The sequence below is a fragment of the Lonchura striata genome, chromosome 8 (genome assembly GCF_046129695.1).
Source record: "Lonchura striata isolate bLonStr1 chromosome 8, bLonStr1.mat, whole genome shotgun sequence".
NCBI lineage: Eukaryota > Metazoa > Chordata > Aves > Passeriformes > Estrildidae > Lonchura > Lonchura striata.
The window spans coordinates 16,617,052-16,637,239 of record NC_134610.1 but is presented as its reverse complement, the minus strand read 5'-3'; the positions used below and the strand labels follow the sequence as shown (position 1 = coordinate 16,637,239).

Below are 20,188 nucleotides of genomic sequence, written 5' to 3'. Positions count from 1 at the left end.
CACCGGAGAGATGTAGGCCTGGTATGGAGGCTCCTTTTTGTCAGGGCTTGACTGCCACAACAAGTGGCCCAGGAACTGCGATTGGCCTGGAGATGGGATGTTTGGTTTAAATAGTCATTTCCTTTATTGTTTAGCAACGGATTTCAGCAGTCATGTCATGAAGTGCCTAGCCTGGCATGATGTGAAGGAAGACTCTTTATCTTCCCCTCAATAGCTGGACTTTAATTAGCTAGAAATAAAATTCAGACAGCTTTACATTCATGATCAAATGAAATCTACACTGTAATTCTCTCAGAGAAGTTCTAGGGTGTTGTTTTACAGTAGTGCTTTCATGTAGAATATTATTAGGGACCTATAGATATTTTCAGGGAAATTGTAGTTGAGAGAAAAGTAAAAACTTTGTCCCATCCTCCAGATGCAGGTAGTCTCTTGACATGCCTCGAATTTAAAACAAATATAGTTTTAATTTTCTCTTTCCATTTTTTTATTAAGCAAAAATGGTGGTTTTTCTAAGTCAGTATTTCATTTAGCCTAACTGAAAAACAGTTCCCCTCAGTACATTGTTTAAAAAACAAGTAATCCAAATACAGACGCGCAAAGGACCTCTGTGTTTGCCCCGTGCTTGCAGATGTGGAGATCCAGTGATTGCAAAACTCCCTGTCCCCTGGGAGATGAGAGTTTTGTTGCAGTTGGGGCCAGAGGAATGGTGATCCCATGGAATTTCCTTGAGGAAGTGGGGGCGAGGGAGGAGAAGAGAGTGGAAGGAATGTTTCAGCCGCAGCTGCTTGTAAAAGAAGCACTAGGAAAACAGATTTGGTAAAAGTTACCACCATTGAAGATCCTTTATTGAAAAACAAAAAGCTGATTTGGTAGTGCAGGGCTGGGGTTTTGTTGTGCAGAGATGCAACCACAGAGCTGCAGGAAAGAAATGTCCAGTGGCAGCTGTTGGAATGTCTTTGATCAGGGTCCCAGTCCCCAGCTCCACAATGGCAGGGACCTGATGCAGACAGGAAATGATAGCAGCAGTTATTCATTGGAATAGCCAGTAATTCAATAACTTTTTGAAGGGGATAGTTTAATTCCAATGGATGACTAAAAATGTTAACAAGTACTAATCAGGCTTTTTAGTGGGTTCCATGATGCCAAAAAATTCCCCTTCTGTCAGAGACCTCTTAGGCAGGTGTCTCAGTCAGAAACCAGTCCAGAATTAACTCAGCTTAGAGCCCAATTTGGTTTTGACCTCAGTGTGCTTACATCAAGCTTGTCCTTTTCTTCAGGAAACCATTGCATTGAAATCAGGATCAGTATTTGCAAGCAGATTCTCATATCCAATGTCCAATATCTCCTGCAATTTCACATAACTTGTAGAAATCTTGTGAAGTCTTGACTTTGTTTGCTAAAGATTCCTTGTCCTTAGCTCTGATTTCTGTAATGCTAACTCTTTGAAATTAAAAAATGAGCCATCTGATGTTGACATATTATAAGGCCACTAATATTTTTTATAACCTTTTAACCTTTTTTACCCACATTATTCCCGAGCTACATTTAGGGTTGACAAACAATAGCCCTAAACACTTTGCAACCCACATAATAAATATTCATGTTTACCTGCAGAATAAAAGCAGTAGCAAATATAGGTAAACTAGTTAGATTTAATTAATTAATTTAATTCAGATCCTGCTACCTCCAATGAAATATGTAATTGAGGAAATAGAAAAAACGGTGTTTATCTTTAAAAAAAACCTCCACAGAATATTAAGCCCTGATCCTCAATTTTTTCCCACAACTCCTAAAACTTCACCCTGAAAATGTCGGCTGCCTCAGTTCAGTTTGAACAGTTGCCTTACTCAAGGCTCAGACCAACTCTATAGAAAATTAAATCATTAAAGGGTTACTAGAGAAGAAGTAGCATTTCATCATTTAAATGTCTGATCTTTGTAGATAGATGTGCCGTACCTGGGGAAAAAAAGTGAAATTTTAATTTGAATGTTGATAATGTTATGATACATGGACATAGAGCAAAAAATAAACACAAATGAAAACTCAAAAAGAGAAGACTTCAATTTGGGGTCTGTTTTGACACTGTTATTAGTACAAATATTCTACTTGAAATAACCTTTGTGAGTTGAGTTAATAATTTACAGAATCAACTGCAGTGGAAGAAATATGTTCTGATTTGTATTCCTATCCTGCCCCTTACATTTCCATTTCTTCTCTTATTATTTTACCAGAAGAGGGAAATTATCCACCAAAATGTGTGTAACTTCACTTTTGGTTGTAAATAATTACATTTAATTTAATAATTTTGGCCATCTTAACTGAAATATGTTAGCCTAAAATGCGTGTTTTTCTTGAATGCTTGTTTTCCATATTCTGTGCAGTTGCGTAATTTTATATGTTAACTTTAGAAGACAGAGTCTGAGTCAGTATTTTTTCCTAGGAAAACATTGTGGGCTTAGGCTTTACACATTATTAATATTTCTAATCCTAGTGCTGCTTTTTGGCTTACATGTAGTCGCTAATAAGCTTTCACAAGTCTTCTCAAAGTATCAACAATTACTCTGTTGCATTAATGAAGACTCTAATGTCTGAGTGAACGCAATAGTGAAATAAGTATTATATTAATAAAAGATCTAAAATTGTAAAAAAAGAGCTTCATACAGGGTAGTACAGATACGTGAGAAACATAAATTCTTTTATTTGCAAATTCTTAATGTCATAAATAAAGCTAAAGACCTGAAAAAGATCCAAACTACTTACTTCTGGTTTCAAGGACTTTGCTGAAAGGGTAACTGAAGAGCTTCTGGAGCCTGGAGTCAAGCAGTTTTATAGTTCAGTATATAATTTATTTAGTATATATATCAAAGCCCAAAGCGACTGCTGTGCTCGCAAACAGAAATGCTTCCCCATGGCCCAGAGATGAAGGCAAGCTTGACTGAAGCTGTCTGTGTGCAGTGTGCTCCCAGAGACCCAGTCCTGGAAAGCCCAGAGTGCCCAGGACCCACCGCTGCTGCCGCCAGTGCTGGGGTTCTAAAGCCTGCCCCACAGTGCAAAGATAGAGCACGGAGGCTTTGTAACTTTGAGCTACATCAGCGTAGAGTTCACCTGGCACTCTGCAGTGTCTGATTCTTTTGACATTGTGGTTTCTTCTTCTTTTCAACCTGTAGCTGTGCAGTACCCCAGGCAGAAATCTCCCCTGTGTTAATCCTGAATGCCTTGGCTGAGTTCTGGAGAAGGCATTTGGCAGAGAGAAGAGAGACTTTTTCCCTTCAAGGCCTGAGGGTGTCAGCATGGTGGGGTATCCAGCCGAGCTGATGTAGCACTGTGCATTTCCTTTCCCTCCTCACTGTTTGTGGTATTGTTGATCTGGAAAGGTCTCTTTGTAAATCATTTGCCTTTCCTCCCCCTTCTCCTCAGAGATCCTGTATTCAAACTCTTACATTTCCCATTCTTGAAGCTACATGGTTTTTATTGTATGGAAGGCTTTGTTTTAGCTTTATTGCTAAGGCTGATTTGTTGCCAAAAATCTGTATGCTACATTTTGAAGATCTCAAATAATGAGAGGGAAAGTCTTGTTCCCTTTCCTTTTTCTCTGTGACAGCTTACAGGGCTTCCACATTTTGGAACAGAGGTACAGTACTAGCAGTGAAAGACTGTTAAGCCGGGACTACTGCTGAAAAGTCCATCATCGTACAAAGGTCTCAGCATGAATGTACTTTTAAAATGTAGATTGGGATCAATTCTTTTTGAATATCTTCCAAATATTCAGAGTTATGACATTTTAAAAATACACAAGAACATATCCCAGTCCTCTGTTCTTCCCAAGTGAATTGCATATGACTTTTTTCCATGGGAAATTCTGAAGGTTTTTTCCACCCATTTTATTTATTTCTTAATTAATTATATTTGTTAATTCTCTTTGAAGTCTAGGACATTCACTCTGAATTTTGCAGTTTCACAAATGTCATTAAATATTTTGAAAAGAGTGGCCATCCCAGGAAGAGGGGACAGCTCTGACTGCCACTGATCAACTGTTTCTCATCTAACACTTGAACTGAGGTTGAGGTGATAATCTGAGGAGCACAGGCTCACTGCTCTGGATGTAGCTGAAAGGTGAGCAGAAGCAAACCTTGACTTTTAAAGGTAACTGGTTACTGAACAGTATCTTAATGGTGGATATAGGTTTTGGGAGCATTGCTCGTTTCTTTATCTCACGGGATTTAAAAAAATTAGTTTAATTAGAAACTGAGCAGAGTACATCTAAATATATAGCTGTGAAGCCAGATGCTCAATTCTTTAGAATGGTATAATAATATACTAATAGAAACTCTACTGAAAAGGGCATCCACTGCTATTTATATAATCACAACAAAATTGTGATTTTTTACAACAACAAAATTAATTTTTTACCATGAAAAAGGGGAAATTAATTTCTGTTTCTCTCTATGAAGATTTTCAAGTCTTTGTGATAGAAGATATCTGACTGCATTTAGGGCATCTTAGATTTGCTCATCATTTTCTGGTAGTTACCATGCCTTGTTTTGTCCTTTCCATAAGTGAGAGATGGGGAGGCAGCTTAAAGTGCAGAGGAAAGAGTAAATTTTCAGAATTCTGTATTGTAGTCAGGAGGAAGTATTTCTGAGGGCAGTGTTTTCTTCTGCTCACTAGTGTCTTTTCCAAACTTCTGCTTTTTTCAGTGGGAGAGAATTTACAAGAAATTTAGTTTTTCCTCAATAATTTTGCTGGATTTGTATTTGGATCTGGGTCACTGGTGTTCTGCTGCCTTTAGTAGAACTTCTGTTCACGCTTGTGCCAAAGATATTTGACAGCTCTTGAGTTAACTTCTTCAGTGGTGGAGGAAATGTGAGGCTGTTTTGCTTAAGTTGTTTCCCCTTGTGGTAGAGGTCAGCATTTGGCTATGACAGTTCTCCTTTATTTTTTTGGCAGGCAGTTCTCTGACATTCCTGTTGCTGAGATCATCCTCACTAGGCTTTCAGAAGAACATCTGACTGGGGTTCAAATTCTTCACCTTCTGCTGTTCTGACCATATAGTGTGTTTTAGGAGAGGTTTGCTCCTTGCCATTAATAATTAATTTGATTCTAGATACCTTTTGTTAACACTAAGATCTGTTAATTTGTGGTTTCTTCCTTTCATTGTGATTTGGTTCCATGTTAAGGGTGTGGATTCTTTTAATCCCAAAGATAATTTAAGGGAATAAAAGTATCATTAAATTACTGCAGTCTGAGTCATACTTGGTCTGTGAGTTTATTTCCCTGGCCTTCCCACACAGCATTTCCGATATGCAGTGAGCTGAGGGTGTGCAGGAAAGACTTTAGAGTGACCTAGATACTATTTAACTCTTTACTAGGGGGTGCCTCTCTGACACTGGGTGTAGCCTTTGCCTCTCTCCATTCTCAGTCCTTTCCTATGTCATAATAGTATCCATTATAGTCCCCTGCTTCTGAGTGGTTTTCATATAAAGTATTTTAAGGTTTCTACTTGAATTCCTTTAAGCATCTTGTTTAATTAAATTGATTGGAAAAATTAGAAAACGAACTCTTTTAAAACCTGAAGTGTAGGCATAAAGATTCATCCTCAGAAGTTACAGCTTCTTTCCTGTACTTTCACTTCTAAGAGAAAAGCTTGTTCTGCTGCCCTCTTGCAGGCAAAAAAATAGTCATCTCAGGCTGTCTGAAACAAAAAGGTCTGTAAAGCCCAGAAACACTGTGATCATGCCATACAAGCTTCCTTGCTGGCATATAATGTTAAATCTGTCCATGAAAGGTGGTGATATGGATTGACTTTACTGACTTTGGGCTTGCCTGTCAACTTTGCAGTCATGCAGTGTTTGATTGCTTTTTCTTAACTCTGTGTAAGAATGTAGTTTTTGACTAGTTCCTTCTGTGGCTGCTGATGCTCTGGGTTTATGAAACTCCCACAGATGCTCCTTTTAAGAAACTTTGACTGTATATCTTATTCTGCTTAATGTAGTTTTCACCCAGGTTTGCAGTTGACACAGCCAGCCGGAGGATCCTAATTTTCTCTGAGCCCAGCTGACTTGCCCCTTTGCACTAATGCTTTTGGGCTGAGTTTTCCCTGCTAGGCCAGGATTAACCTCTATCATCTGTGTACTTCGCTGTGAAGCCCAGTGATCCAACTGCTTCCTTGGGCACACTGCCAAAAGTGCAGTCTGGGACACTGGACTTACCCTTCCGTGATGGTATTTGCCATGGTCATTATGCAAAAGTCACTGGAGATGAGGGGCTGGGAATCACCTGAGGTTCAGCTGGCTCTGTGTGTTCTACAGGGCATTCTGGTGGTGCCCAGGGCATGGCACTGCAGCCCTGGCTGCAGTCAGGGCTCGGTGGGCTGATGGTGCAGCACTTCCAGAGGGCTTCCGTTGTCCTGGGCTGCTGCAGCGATGGGATCAGAACAGGTTAATGACATTTTTAAAGAGAAGGCTACCAAAGCTACCAAAGCAGATTTCAGCTACCAAAAGCAGAATTCCATGTATCTATTACATACTCTTAGCAAAACTGCAGAAATCAAACAATGCCTCTTGCTTGTTTCAGTCAGTATTTAAAAGACCATCTAAGCAGTGTGAAGCTGAGGAAGTGTCACTGAATATGACCCTGATGCATCAGCCACAGAGGTTGCACTTTAGATTTTGTGTTACAGCTTGTGATTGCTCATCTATCTAAAATTTGGCAACAGATGGATAGTATTTTTTTCAATGCATAACACTCCTTTATCCCTGTCTCAGCACTTAATACTACTGCAGGCATCTTTTCAACAGAGCTGTGCAGTTACAATCAATAATATGTGAGCTGATGTTTCTGCTCAGTAACATACAGCCACTTAAATGCCCTTCTGAAGTATATTGACCCCTGGAGGGAACTACTTTAGTACAACCATCTTCCCTATTGAAATGGAGTTATTTGCTATTCAGCACAGCTGGGACTTGAGACTACAGAAGCAGATTCAAATAAAGTCGACATGTCGTGCTATTAAGGGGACAGGGCATCTGGAAGGCTTAACAGTGATTTTGAGTAATTTGTCCATTTAGCTCTGTTCTAATAAGATTGACATTAAGTTACCAGAAATTAAAGGAGTTCATACTTTATTTATTGTAGTGTCTTCATTACAAGGTGTTAATCCCAGTATAGAATAGCTATCGAAAGCAGGATGTCACTATGATTATTTCATAGAAGAATCACTGTAAAATGTAGTTCAGAGAAACTGGAAGTTATTTGAATGTATTGAAACTTTCTCTCTCCAGCCTTTTAGACAGAAGAGAGGCAGCCAACACTTTCTGAGATGAGGTGTTAAATTAGTGCAAGATAGAAGTAAGGACAAACAGTTATCTTTATGCATACTGTACTTTAACCCAGCAGGACAAGTTGGAAATCCTGTTGGCTTTTCAGTTGTCTTCATGTTACAAAAAAAGAAGGAAAGCATACAAAATATGTTGGTGTAACTAAAAAAAGTTATCAATGTTAGTCATTATACCAGCAACAAAACACCTTCAATGCAAGAAAAAACTATGTATGCGTGTACATATAGATGTATGTATTTTTTATGTATGTAATTTTCACAAAATGTGAAACAGTATTTTGTAGTTCAGAGTTGGCAGATGGATCAAGGGTTGGGAAATGGGATGTGGTTGAAAGTGCCCTTTTATGGCAGTCCTCAATCTCTTGGTTTTCTAGACTGATGGCTTCTTTGAGGCATCATCTGTTTAAACTGAATGTATAAGACTTGGTTAGCAACCTTCACCAGAAATTAAATTGATATGCAAGAATAAATTAAAGAGTAGTCTTCTGCAAGTATACAGGCTTGTGGTTTTACTAGGTGTCTGCCTATCTATCCAGAGAGGAGGTAATCTCACACTAGCTAAGCATGTAGCCAAATGATAAAATCATTTTGATTTATACTGTTCTGTCTAAACAAGAGAAAAAGTATTGGAAAGTGTAGATAAATATTTTATTTTCTCTTTGCCTTTTCCTTAATTCCTTCCCACAAGAAAAAGAAATATGCTTAGGAATAGACAAAATAATGGCCAATGCATCGTATGCTGACAATGGCTGAATTTGGCTTTCTTGAATGGAGGAGGAGGAATTGAATAATAAAATGTCTTCAAGTAGAGACTCATTTATGCTCCTAAGCTGATCTCTACTGTTTAACAGAGGGAAGAGGAAAGAGTTATGAGTAACAAGAACTGCTCTGTTATGTCTTCATAGTTTGATTCTTTCAAGCTGTTAGTGTAGGCTTTGCAAAATCAGTGAGGCTGAAATTTGCCAAGATTTATGGCTGAGTGTGGAAACACTGCTGTACCTTCAGATTAAAACGGCGAGCAGTGGTAAATCAATACCTGCACATCTGCAGACCTGCCATGAGCTCGGCTTATAAATACAAAATAACATTCATCTGGGTTAATTTCTCATCCTCCCAAATCATTGTCCTGAGTAGTGATCATTCCTCTCACTAGTATAAAGAAAAGGATAAAAAAATCTGTAGAAACAACACTTTAGCTTTGTAATTTGAACCTTTTTGGTACTTTCTTGTTATGCTTGCAAATGAATTATCATTTTTTAAAAAGCTGTATCTTTTGTGCCCATATGAAACCCTATGCTCTCATGTATTTTATATTCTTTCTGGGAGCCACAGAAACTGTGATCATTTATTTGCAAATAATAAGCTTTCAGTTGGATGAAAAATGCGGATTTTTTTTTCAGTGCATAATTGTGTCCATTCTGTAGCACTAGGGTAAGAAAACAACAGGGTGAGACCATTTGCTTTCTTAAAATAACATGTTTTTGTTCTTCTATCTTGTAACAGTAGGAAACTGTAACCTCTTCCCATATACTTGAATAGCCTTGTCAATAGTTGCACATGCAAATTGCTGCAGAAAATGTAGATGATACGGTGTTTTCTTAAGAGTGATGGTAGTACTAAAAAGTGAGTTAGCCAAGAATTCCAAGTATCTTTTAATTGAATAATCTTTTTTTTCTCTTTTTTTTTTTTTTTTCTTTGTGTGAAATCAGGGTTCTCCAGAACTGCTGAACCTGGACAGTAGAGATTAGGAAGTGCAGCCTGCTTTGTAAGCCAGACACTGAGAAGCAGGCTCCTTGATTTTTCTGATGTTGTAGCATTTACTGGCAACTTCTTGTTTGGATCATCTTAATGCATGTTAGTTGATATATGATAATTTATGATAATTGTGAGATTTATTGTTCGTGACTATCTGCATAACTGCAAACTATTTTCATACAAAGGCTCCTCAGTTCTGTCTTATGGTGAAACTTTCTGTAATGCTTTCAGTGGAAGAGCATATAAATTACAATATTCTATATTAGAAGCAGAATAGTAGCAAATTAGTTTCTAAACCATTCTATCTGATTTGCACACATCACTGCATATTTAAATATTTTTCTCAAAGGAACAATGCCACATAATTTATAAGGCAAACCAGAGTGGTCTTTCACTCATTGGTTAACAAATTCAATAGATCTTTGGCAGGAAACAGCACTTTTAATGTTAACCAGCAATTGTGTCCCTGCAAACAGATGTTTGAAAACCATAACTGTGCATAGTTTACACATTTCAAAATACTTCATGTGTGTGTTTCTAAATGGGTAAAGATAAAAATCTCCTAAAAGTGTAGTCAAAAATTAGTTAGGAAAAATCACTTTACTTTTGCTGTGCTATTGATTTCGTAAACTGTGAAGATTGTGATAAACAATTTCCTTTCTGAAATCATAGACATTTGTTTTAATGCATTACTTTGGTTTTTATTTTCTTTTTCTTCCATTTAGTAGTAAGCAAGCTATGATTACTTAGGCAATACTTGCACTTCAAAGTGTGTCAAAGAGGTAAATCTGTGTTTCTGATAGATTATTTATCCTGCTTAACCTATAAACTGTAAAGTAACAAGGCTACTGAACTGACAGATAGCCCAGCAGATGGTTCAGAGATTATGCACAATCACCTCAGCTTGTCTAAAAGTCAGGTTGGGTTACTGCAGGGGCAGAGGCAGCAAGAAGCACAGAACAGGATCATTTTTCACAATTTGTTGCTTGAAATTCCATTTTTCTTCACAGCATGTGACAGAGTGTGCCACTTGTGTCTACAGTTAAAACAGCTATGCAATCAACAAATTTAGGACCAGCATGTTTTTATCCTGGCTTTTACAAGAGTCATTAGGTTGATGAGAATCTTTAGGTGTCTGTGAAATTTGAAAGCTGATCTCCAGTGCAGAGCAAGAGGTCAGCTCTGCCACTTTAGCTGCTCTTGCCCTCTTCTTTTTATGTGTCTGGAGCTGTTTTCTCTCCCTACCATAATATTGAGCAGCATTCTCTTGTTAGCCTATGGAAGATTAAATGGAAATTAGGTGCCATATGTTTAGTAGTAAAAATCATGTTGCAGCTGAGCAAGGATAGGCCAAAATTGAAGGCTTTGACAAAAATCTCTCCCTGAAGAGAGGGTGATTATTAATCATGGCTCTGCCAAATATCTCAATTCACATCCTTGGTGGAGAGACTGAAGCTGCATGTACTGATAAACTTGTGAGAGCCTAGAATAGAAGTTACAGGTTCATCCTTCAGAATTTGCCTTTTTCTTTCTTTTAAATTAAAAAAAAACAAACACCCCCAAAATCCCTAATGTGAATATTTTTATACTTATATTTTAAAGTCTCTTTTTAAATTGATTGTACAGCTGTTGTGTTTTTTTCTCAGAGTAGCATAAGCGGAATTCTTCTTGATGTCTGACAGGGCATAATATGAGAGCCCTCCCCTCCAACTCCAAAAGCTTTTTGCTGGGAGTGGGTGTGCATGTGTGCGTGTATGCATACTTATTTTTAATTTCTTTTCCCCCCCATGGCTGTGTCATCATAGTACTGAAGAATAACTGCTTTTTCACATATTGCAGCATTCTTAACCTTATAAAGTAAAACTAAATAAACATGCCCTTACATATTTGTTGATTTAAGACTGATAGAGCACACACCTCTGCAAGCAGCTGTTGAAAGTCTGTTCATTAAGACACTAGAAAGCCACATTGGGAAAGCCGCTTTAGTGTCAGCTGTAATATTTCTGAAATGTTAAAAATGCCCAGAGACATTAAAACCTAAAGTCTTCCTCAGCTGTGCTAAATAAAAGAATGTTGTGCAGTGAGTCTTGCTTTTAAAATAATCAATTTGTTGTGCAATAAAGGCCATATTAATTGAAAAACCTCTAGAAAATGTAATAAAAATAGGTGTAGGATGTTAACAGGACTCTTCTCCGTTGAATTGCTGTCAGCTTCTAAGGAATGGATAGAGGTTACTCACATCTCTACAAAGCAAGAGCAGAAGGAAGCAAACATTTCCTGATTCTAAAAACATATCTTCCCTGTCCCCACAGCTTATCTTTGCCTGAACCAGGAAATAACTAATCTTGGGAAAAACAAATTGGGTAGCTGAAAAATAATGATTTCCAAAATCTTTTTTGAATGTCACTCCACTATCCATTAGGATTTTGAATTACTGATTATTTTTAGTTCTAAGGAGCATTTACATTTCTGTAGAGCCTGTACACTACAAGCCAAATACCTATTAGTAAAATAGTGCTTTTTATCTGTTAAAGTTAATATTGTTCAAGAAACTACAAGGTATTTGTTCACACTTTACTAAATTGTATAAGTCTGTTGTGCAAAGCATCTGGTCCTGTGAGGACAGACAATAGTAGGAGATGAGAAAATATCTGGACTTGCATCTGGTTTTGCTGTTTTTGATTACTTCCCAGGGGAATCTGGAATTGTAACCTAGTGAGACTGAAGAACAAATTATTTGTACCAAAATAACAGTAGTTTGCACTGTGGAGATGTTGGTAATTGCATTGGTAATGATGATGACATACACTGATTCTTACTGAAGACAGAAATTAAATTAAAAAGAAGAGCTAAACATAGGCATGAAGAAAGCTGTTGTGAAGAAAGCTTTGCTGATCTTAATGAAGAGTTTATAGCAGTATATAGGAATATTGATTTGTCAGTAGGTTCCTAGGAGCCTAGGATTTTTTTGGCTTTTTTCTTTGGGGGATCTTTCTTCCGTTTGTTTGTTAGTACCCAGATCTCAAAAACAGCCTTTACATTAATAGACAAAATGTAATTTTGTAAAGACAAAACAGTAGTTGGCTTTTATAATAATAAATTCTAATTTATATGGAGGTATTATTTATCTCTGAAATAAAATAATAGTAAATGAGAATGAGAATTATTTGGGTATTTTGAAAATACCATCTTTCTTCTAAAGTACTAGAGAGTCAAAGGGACAATTATTAAGAAATGAACTAGCTTTATATCATTTAACACCATGTCATTAGGAGAACACTTTAATTTAGGTACTCAAGTAAGTTCTGTTCTGCATATAGTGAAAAATATGGTCTAATGTCTGAAACAAGGCACATCTGGTGGCATTGGTTAACCCAGTGGTTGAATATCTGAAACTAGGAAAGGAGACTTACTAAACCAAGTAAATTAGCCAAATCTATAACAATTTTGGAACAGAACTCATATTAGAATAAAGCTAGAATATTCATACACATTAACTCAAAATAAAAATCTGAAAGTATAACTGCAACTTTTATGTAATGTTTTATTATGCACTTAAAATGATTGGTCCAACTTTTGGTGGTAGACACTTATTATGTTCTGGTAGAAAACCTTTGGGTGCCTGATGGCCTTGAAGCAACTGAGTATTCCAAAGATTTTCTCAAAGAACAGTGTGTCTTCCAACAACAGAAAACAAAATACGGACAAAATGTTCTTAGCAATGTTTCCTTCTGAACGACAGCATAGATGTGGTGAAAAAGAATTTAAAAATGGAAACCATATGGTTTGATTCTGTTCTTTAAACTCAGTCTTCTGCTGGATTGAATAAATTTCTTTATCAAGTTTTTTAATAAACATTTACCCATAACTCAAGAGTGGAATCAGAGTTGTCTATCGCAAGGACTAGTAGTTTTGTATTGACAACTATTTTCCAAAATTGCTCTTACTGAAAAATTGAAAATTTGATACACAGAGAAACAAAACCTCCTTGTGTTTGTCTAAGCTTAAAAGGGACTACACCACTTTCCCAAAATGCAGCAGAGAGGCTGAGGTGTGAGAGCCAGATAAAACTTTTATGCTTGGGTTTTGGATCCAGGAGAAAAGATTGATGGGGCTGATCATGTTCCCTTGGCTGTGCTGTTGGCTTAGAAATGCCCTGAACAAAGGAAGATCAGTGAGGAACAGGAGTGAGCTGTACCAAGTCAGCTCTTGCTGACAACTCCCTTGGCTCTTTTTCTCAGGCTCAGGGAATTTTCCTTGCTCCTTCTGCACCAAGTGTTAGAGAGGAACTGGGAACTCCAGCAGAGATTAGGCCTTCCCAGGGGCTGTTAGGGTTTTTCCTCATCTCAACTGAGATGAATGTAATGGCTTCCAGCCACTCTACAAGCAGGATAGATGGTGGTGTGGGTCTGGCTAGTAAGACCATCAGTTGCATATAAATGTTTTGAGTCACAGTGTTCAAAACAGAATGTTCTGTTTTTGGGGAGGCGAGGATCTTAAAATTTGCACATCACTGATTTGCCAAAGTCCATGTTCATTGTGTGCATTGATTTGAGGTCATACTGAAAGACAGCATGATTTCATTTCAAACAAGAATTTGCTGCATTTAGAGTACATGCAAGGTACCCACTGACCATGCTGTGTGGTGAATAAGTCTATCTTGAATAAGAAATGTTTTTTGTTGTTGTCTCTTTTATTTTCAAATCTGATTTACAGACTAAGCAGGCCCACCTGATTTTTCTTTTTAGTGTTACAATTAATGCATAGGAATTGCTTAGGAAGTATTTGTTTCATGCATTTTCATCTAGTTACTTATATTAGTCAAATTTACAATTTATTTTGATGTGGCTCTATTCAGCAGCTGCATTTTATTTTAGGATTAATTGATCTGCTCTCCTATGTGACACTCCTTGCCAGATCTGCCTGTTTGTTGTGCTCTCTCCAGTCTGAGTCACCTGGTGAGACTATTGGCGCCCTATCAGAATATTTTGTCTTCAGTCAGGTTCTCTTTCCTTTCACAATTCCACCTTAAAGTTAATTCATGTACTTGGAGCCACTAACGAGTTACGAAATCCATGTCTGGTTTTGCTGCACAATTCTGGATCTTAAAAATAAGAGCATTCCATGAAGGGCAGTGATAAAATTCTGAGATGTAAAAATTAATTTGGAACAAACAGAGAAGACATGCAGCATTTCTGTATATCAGAGGAGTTTTCACAGCACTACAGTAATACAAACTGTAACATCAGGATCTCTAGGAATGTTCTTTTATAGCTGGGCTGCACTTAGGCAAAGGGAGATCACTGTTCATCTTCAACACAAAGTTCTGGACAGTTCAGGATGGAGGACCTAAACAGCATTTAAAGGCAAGGACTTTCCATGGTAGCAGAGATATTCTGGCATATTTTTGTCCAAGTCAACATCTTGTGTTAGACAAATCCTTTACAGAAAGAGAAGACAGCTGAGAGTACTGCAAAAGGGAAGCACTGTAAGCATGGTGGTATGAGGTATATTACCTTATGTTGTGGACACAGATTTGAACAATTCATTCCAGACACCTTATCAAGCCTCTTGCTGCCTGTTCTTACTGTACCTCCCCTAATGCACACACAGATAAGTTCTTTCAACACTCAAAACAGCACTTGGGACAGACTTCAAGCTACTTCATTCCCCATTCTTTGTCATGCTCATGATGGTGTCTTTTCACACTCACATCTCCACATATGTTCATCATACTGCCAGATGTACAAAGGGAGAAAAATAAATAGTTCAGGTTGATTCATGTACTTAGTTTTCTAAAAACCCTTTTTCTTTCAGCATTGTGGAGGTTGCCAAAATTAGGCTTCAGAGATGTTTTAAATGTCAAATGTATCCCTAGCTGTTAGCAGTGAATCTGTCAGGATGATTGTCTGCACTGGTTTAGACCATGTTGCTGAACAATATGATTTTAAAAAATTATGTGGTGGTGCTTCACTTCAAGTCTTCCACTTCAAAAGCACGTATGTCAAAGGTATGGTGCAGTGTTTGGCATTCTTATCGCCTGGCAGTAGATTTTGGGGCAGCATGAGCCAGGTGAGGGTTATTTTTTTCATTTCTGCACTGTGAGGATGTAATTAACAGTAGTAAACATTATCCTCTTAAGTGGCTGTACTGCATTTCTTCCTAGCTTAGCTTTGAACACGTTTCTTCTTTATCTTCTATCCAGCGAGACATTTGTATTGGTGTTCTGTACCACAGGTGTATCTTGTACACTGGGTCACAGGCAGTTACTGAGCACACCCCTGTTAATCCCATACCCAGTGCACCCTGGTAATTATTTACCTGCCTCTTACCCAAGCCCTCTCTTTCTCAATGTGTGAGTTGATATTGGTACAAGTGCTGTATAGAAAAGAGACGCAAAGCTGAAAACATCTTTCAATCTCCAAACATAATTCAGACTGAAGAATGTATTAATAGTACTCAAGAAAAAAAAAAAAGAACTTTATTGCTCTTGAACATGAGTTTGATGTTATTTGGGGAGGAAAATAACTCAATAAGAAATACCTAGTTGCTTGTCACCAGCCAGATTAGCAGTCATTTCTAAAGACTAATACTTAATTTAAAAGAAAAGCATGCTTTAAAAAACTGTTTCAGCTGAGAGAGAATGAGCAAACACCAATTGCTGTAGAAGTGATTCTGCTAGCCATGGGAACAGTGCTCTGCTGTAGGTACAAAATTTCACCAAGCATACAGTAAGGCTGTGGAGCAGGAGAGAACCTTCAGCAAGTGCCTTAGACAACTAGATGTATATAGGCTTAAGTGAGGACTTAGGATCTTGAGGCAAGACCTAACATCATAGACATCTTTGGAATACGAATTTTCTCTTTCTTGCTGTAGTCCTTTTTGTAAGCAGGCAATACATACCAGTTTGCATCATGACTGGTGTGTTTTATAGCTCATTGATTTCTGCAGGGTCTTGATTGCAGTTGCACCCAATAAATGAACAGTTGAAGACATGAGCTTGTGTTAAAAGCAGAGTATAAGGGCTGTAGAATTTAAGGGTAAGAAAAGTTTTCACAATGGTCATAACTTGAAGGAAGCACTTGGGAGAAACTGCACGGAGTAATTCCCCTGGTATCAATCATGTACTGGGAACAAGGAGGGGGTACATCCTGCTGGCTAGGCTCAGGATGGGTAAACTGCTTTTCTGTGTCTCATGGCATGAGTGAAGAACAACTCACACATGGGAGGGAAAATCATAGGAGAAATCCTGGCGATAGCTGCTATTGTTATACAGGTTCCCAGTTTGTTCCTAGACTCACACTGCTGAAATTTCTTGGCAGCCTTCCATGGTGACTGGTTCTTTGCAGGAGCCATGCTATCTAGGACAGTGCAATAAATCACTAAGCCATCTTTGCACAGTGGAAGGTGGTCCATGAAGTTTCGGTAAAGAACAGCTGTGCAGAGACCTGTTCATGGGCTGGTGAGCATCAGCAGCGTGGGCTGGAGCGGTCGAGGGGAGCCCCGAGCCAGCTGGCCGGGTCGCTGTGCTCACAGAAATACCCAGGGCTGTGGTTCTTCACCACCACCACTTTCTGTGCTTTCAAGAACTGACACAGTAGAAGAGAGAAGATCATCCTTCAGGGATTTTTTCCCCCCACAAAAGGCTATGTAGCTTTTCACTTTAAGAAGCTTTAGGGAGGCTGATAGGATATGAAGAATGCTGGCTGTCGAATGTCATGCTGGGTGCAAGTGCCCTGAGCAGTTTGGCTCTCATTTATAGCATGTGATTTTGCTTTGCAGTCAGAAAAATTCTGGAGAAAACGTGAGAAGTTTTGACTCAGGGACTATAAAGCTTTCTGAATGGAATGACATATATGGAAAATAAGTGGTATGAATAAGGAAGTAACTGCTCCAACTATTATGCATGATTTATTACAGGTTGTAAAATTGTAAATTCAGGTATGCACAGAGTTTCATTGATGCTTGTATGTTTTTAGGCTATAGATGGACAGTTCTATTTTATATCAGTGTAGATGCTCACAATTTCAAATAAAAGGAAGCACCCACCTCATGGCTTGTGTTCCACGTTTACTCCCTTGCAATTATTTGAAGCCATCCAACAACTTGCATAAACACAGGGTCTTGAAACTGGTCACGAAGAGTGATAACTATAGTGAAATATGTATTTAAATGCTCTTTGTGGGGAAAGTACTTTGTAAAAGGCTTTGCCTTTGAATAACCATCACTTTGCAAGTGAACAGTTAATTGAGTAGTCTTAACAAACTAAGCTTAATTTATTAGGCTTCTAATATACTTTGAAGAATTTTTAAGCTAATACAGCTACTGCAGAAATGGAGTTGTCTTTTGACATAATATTTTTCAAAATAATACTCACTCTGTTGAAGTTCTATTTAGCAGTAAGATGGTGAAAGTTCATTTTTCCCCAAATTCCCTATTGTATACTGATAATTCTGGGTTCTTGTACAATAATACAGAGCCTCTTAGCACACTGTGCATAGATATAATTGTTAGTGTAATAAGTTACATTACATTCTCAAGTGAAAGCAAACTCCTTTTGCATCATTTTTCTCTTTCATGCTCAGGGTACCCTAACAAGTGTTGTTGATAAGCAGAGGAGGATGTGGGAAGGAGCTTGGGAAACCTGTGCTCTGTATGCAGGCCAAGATAATTGCTGGTTTTAAATTGAAAGTGGGATTTTTATTCCAAGGGAAATTGTAAGCAGGAACAAATTCTACTCTAAAAATTATCAAAATACCTAATTCTGATAAACTTTGCAGAGTGCTTCAGAAACAGTCATTGTTCTTATAGCTGGGATTCCTGTCCACCTGTTTCCCAAGCTTAGTTGCTGAGATTTCTGTGTGCTCACCTTTGGGCTGCATAGCAGACTGGGCTAACCAGGTACTGAGAAACTGGCAATAAAAAAAAGAAAATCAAAACTTTCCTGAGGGATGTTTTTCTTTTAGTTGAAATTGTTTATATTTACAGAAATGTACAGAATTCTTTTGTCAACTTTGTTGGTCAACTTTCATTAGTCTTCCACTTGTCACATTCCAGAACAGAATAATATTGCATCAGATGAAATATTTTTGTGCTTGTCAGTCGGGGTTTTGCTGGGTTTTTCTCTCTCTCTTTTTTTTTTTTTTTTTTTCCTTTTCCATACTGTGCCAGCCAGGAAGCCTAGCACTGACAAGGCAACTGGTCTGCTCTATCTGGTCTATATACTGGGAGAGTCACAGCTTATATCTATAACATGCTGTCTTACACGTACCAGGTTTTTAACTGCATGGGATTCTTTTCTATAAAGCACTCTTTGCTGGCTTATTCTGTGGTGCCACTGGGAATAAAGAACAAGATCGTACTTGAAATTGTTGGTTTTTGTCACTTCCATCTGTGTATGAGTTTGCATTCCATAATTATAGTCTATATAAATAGTTTCATTTTGCATAGAGTAAAGGGTACTAGGATATAATAAAGTGATTTGTGTGTTTGTTATAATAGGATGTTCTTTTCTCATTTTCCTTACACATGTGTAATATATTTTAGGTATGGGAAAATTGTATCCACAAAGGCTATTTTGGACAAGACTACAAACAAATGCAAAGGTATGTATATTTTTCTTTATACTCTGCTCCCCTGATTCTATAAAATGTGTTAATGTTGTATTTTAAGTTCATTTTACCTTTGTTGGTTTGGTTTGGGTTTTTTTTCCCCCATTCTTGCTCCTAAACGAGTTTTATTCTTGCTGGTGGTTGGTGTATTCAATGCATTTGCCTCCAGTGGAGCTGGCAGCCAGCCGGTGTCGGTGGTGCAGCCAAGCCAGAGCGAAGCTGACATGCACAGTGCTGGCTGGCATCTTGCCTCTATTTTAAAAACAAAAATGGGGTTAAAAGCAGCTTTTCCCCTTTTGCCTGGAGAAACTAGGGAAGCTTGCAGATGACCATTCAACTAAACTAAGCATCTTAAAAAATTATACATTGTGGAAATAAGCTCCATTGATTAGTGTAGCTTGAAGCAGCACTTAATTACATGTTCTAGTACTCTAATTGTGTTTTGTTATGTTCTATTGAATGTATTGGGAGCAAAGAGAGGGTTCATTTTCAATGAAGTAATTGCAGCTGGAAAAAAAATTAGGACTCCTCTAGATAAGCTGAACATATCAGTTCATGGATTCTCATCACTCACTGCAACAGCAGCGATTTGGATCCCAGCATGTTTGTGGTGGGAGAAGGTGTAGTAGCAGACACTGAAATACCAGATTTCAGACTTTAATTTTTTACAGTTAAGAGGTTAATTTCTAAGCAAATTGAAATATTAAGTCAGCTGATTGAGCAGTTTTAATAAGCATAATGCCCATGAACAAGCAGAAAGCTGAGAGGCAGAGGGAGGAGAGTTCATCATTAATTAAGACAAAGCTTTTGTGCAGAACTTGGAAGCAGTGCAGGGACATAGATCCTCAACTCCCCATCTTAAGCAAGTTAAAGAGGCACTGACAGTTCAGAAACTGAAATTTCTAGAAAATTTTTTCCTAGCTTGTATGCAGTTGTCATTGTGACTAGAAAAGAGGAGATACCCTTTTCAATTACTTTGATTAGTTAATGCCTATGATTGCACTTACCTGATTTAGTCTGTCCATTCTGTCAGTTCCTGAAGTCTTCAGTAGTTCTTTCAGAGATACAGAAATTCTCACATTAATTCTTTAAGAGGTTTAAGATGACTTTTTCAAAACAGAACTTAAATCTCAATGATTTAAATTAGCAGCCTGTTGTGACAATACACTGCAAGGTGAGGCTTCGGGGAAGCTCACTGCGTGTCGCTGAAATTGCAACAGGAACATAAGTAGGCAGAATGCAAATATCTGACTGGAATTTAACCAAAAGATTGACAGCATCTCTGGTTTTTGCCAAAAAAACACACCATGGGGTTTAAACTAACTGGAACAGCGAGCAGTTGAGTTTCTGTGTCATCTGGAAGGTGGCAAAGGCAGCTTTGATGGCATGCTTGGTGTCAGTATGTAACTTTCTATTACACCCTGCAGTGTGTTGGTGATAACCCAGGCTGCCGTGGGTGTGGAGAGCTGGTTTGGGGTAAGGAAGT

At 38.0% G+C, this 20,188-nt stretch overlaps 1 protein-coding gene across 4 annotated transcripts in view; it reads left to right on the top strand.

Moving 5' to 3' along the window:
- RBMS1 (RNA binding motif single stranded interacting protein 1) overlaps window positions 1-20,188 on the top strand; it is a 141,937-nt gene that overhangs the window by 82,437 nt on the left and 39,312 nt on the right. For all 4 annotated transcript variants that reach the window (XM_077784988.1, XM_021526281.3, XM_021526280.3 and 1 more), the window contains exon 3: window positions 18,638-18,696. In XM_077784988.1, coding sequence (XP_077641114.1) covers window positions 18,638-18,696 — 59 coding nt within the window. The remainder of the gene's footprint in view (window positions 1-18,637; window positions 18,697-20,188) is intronic.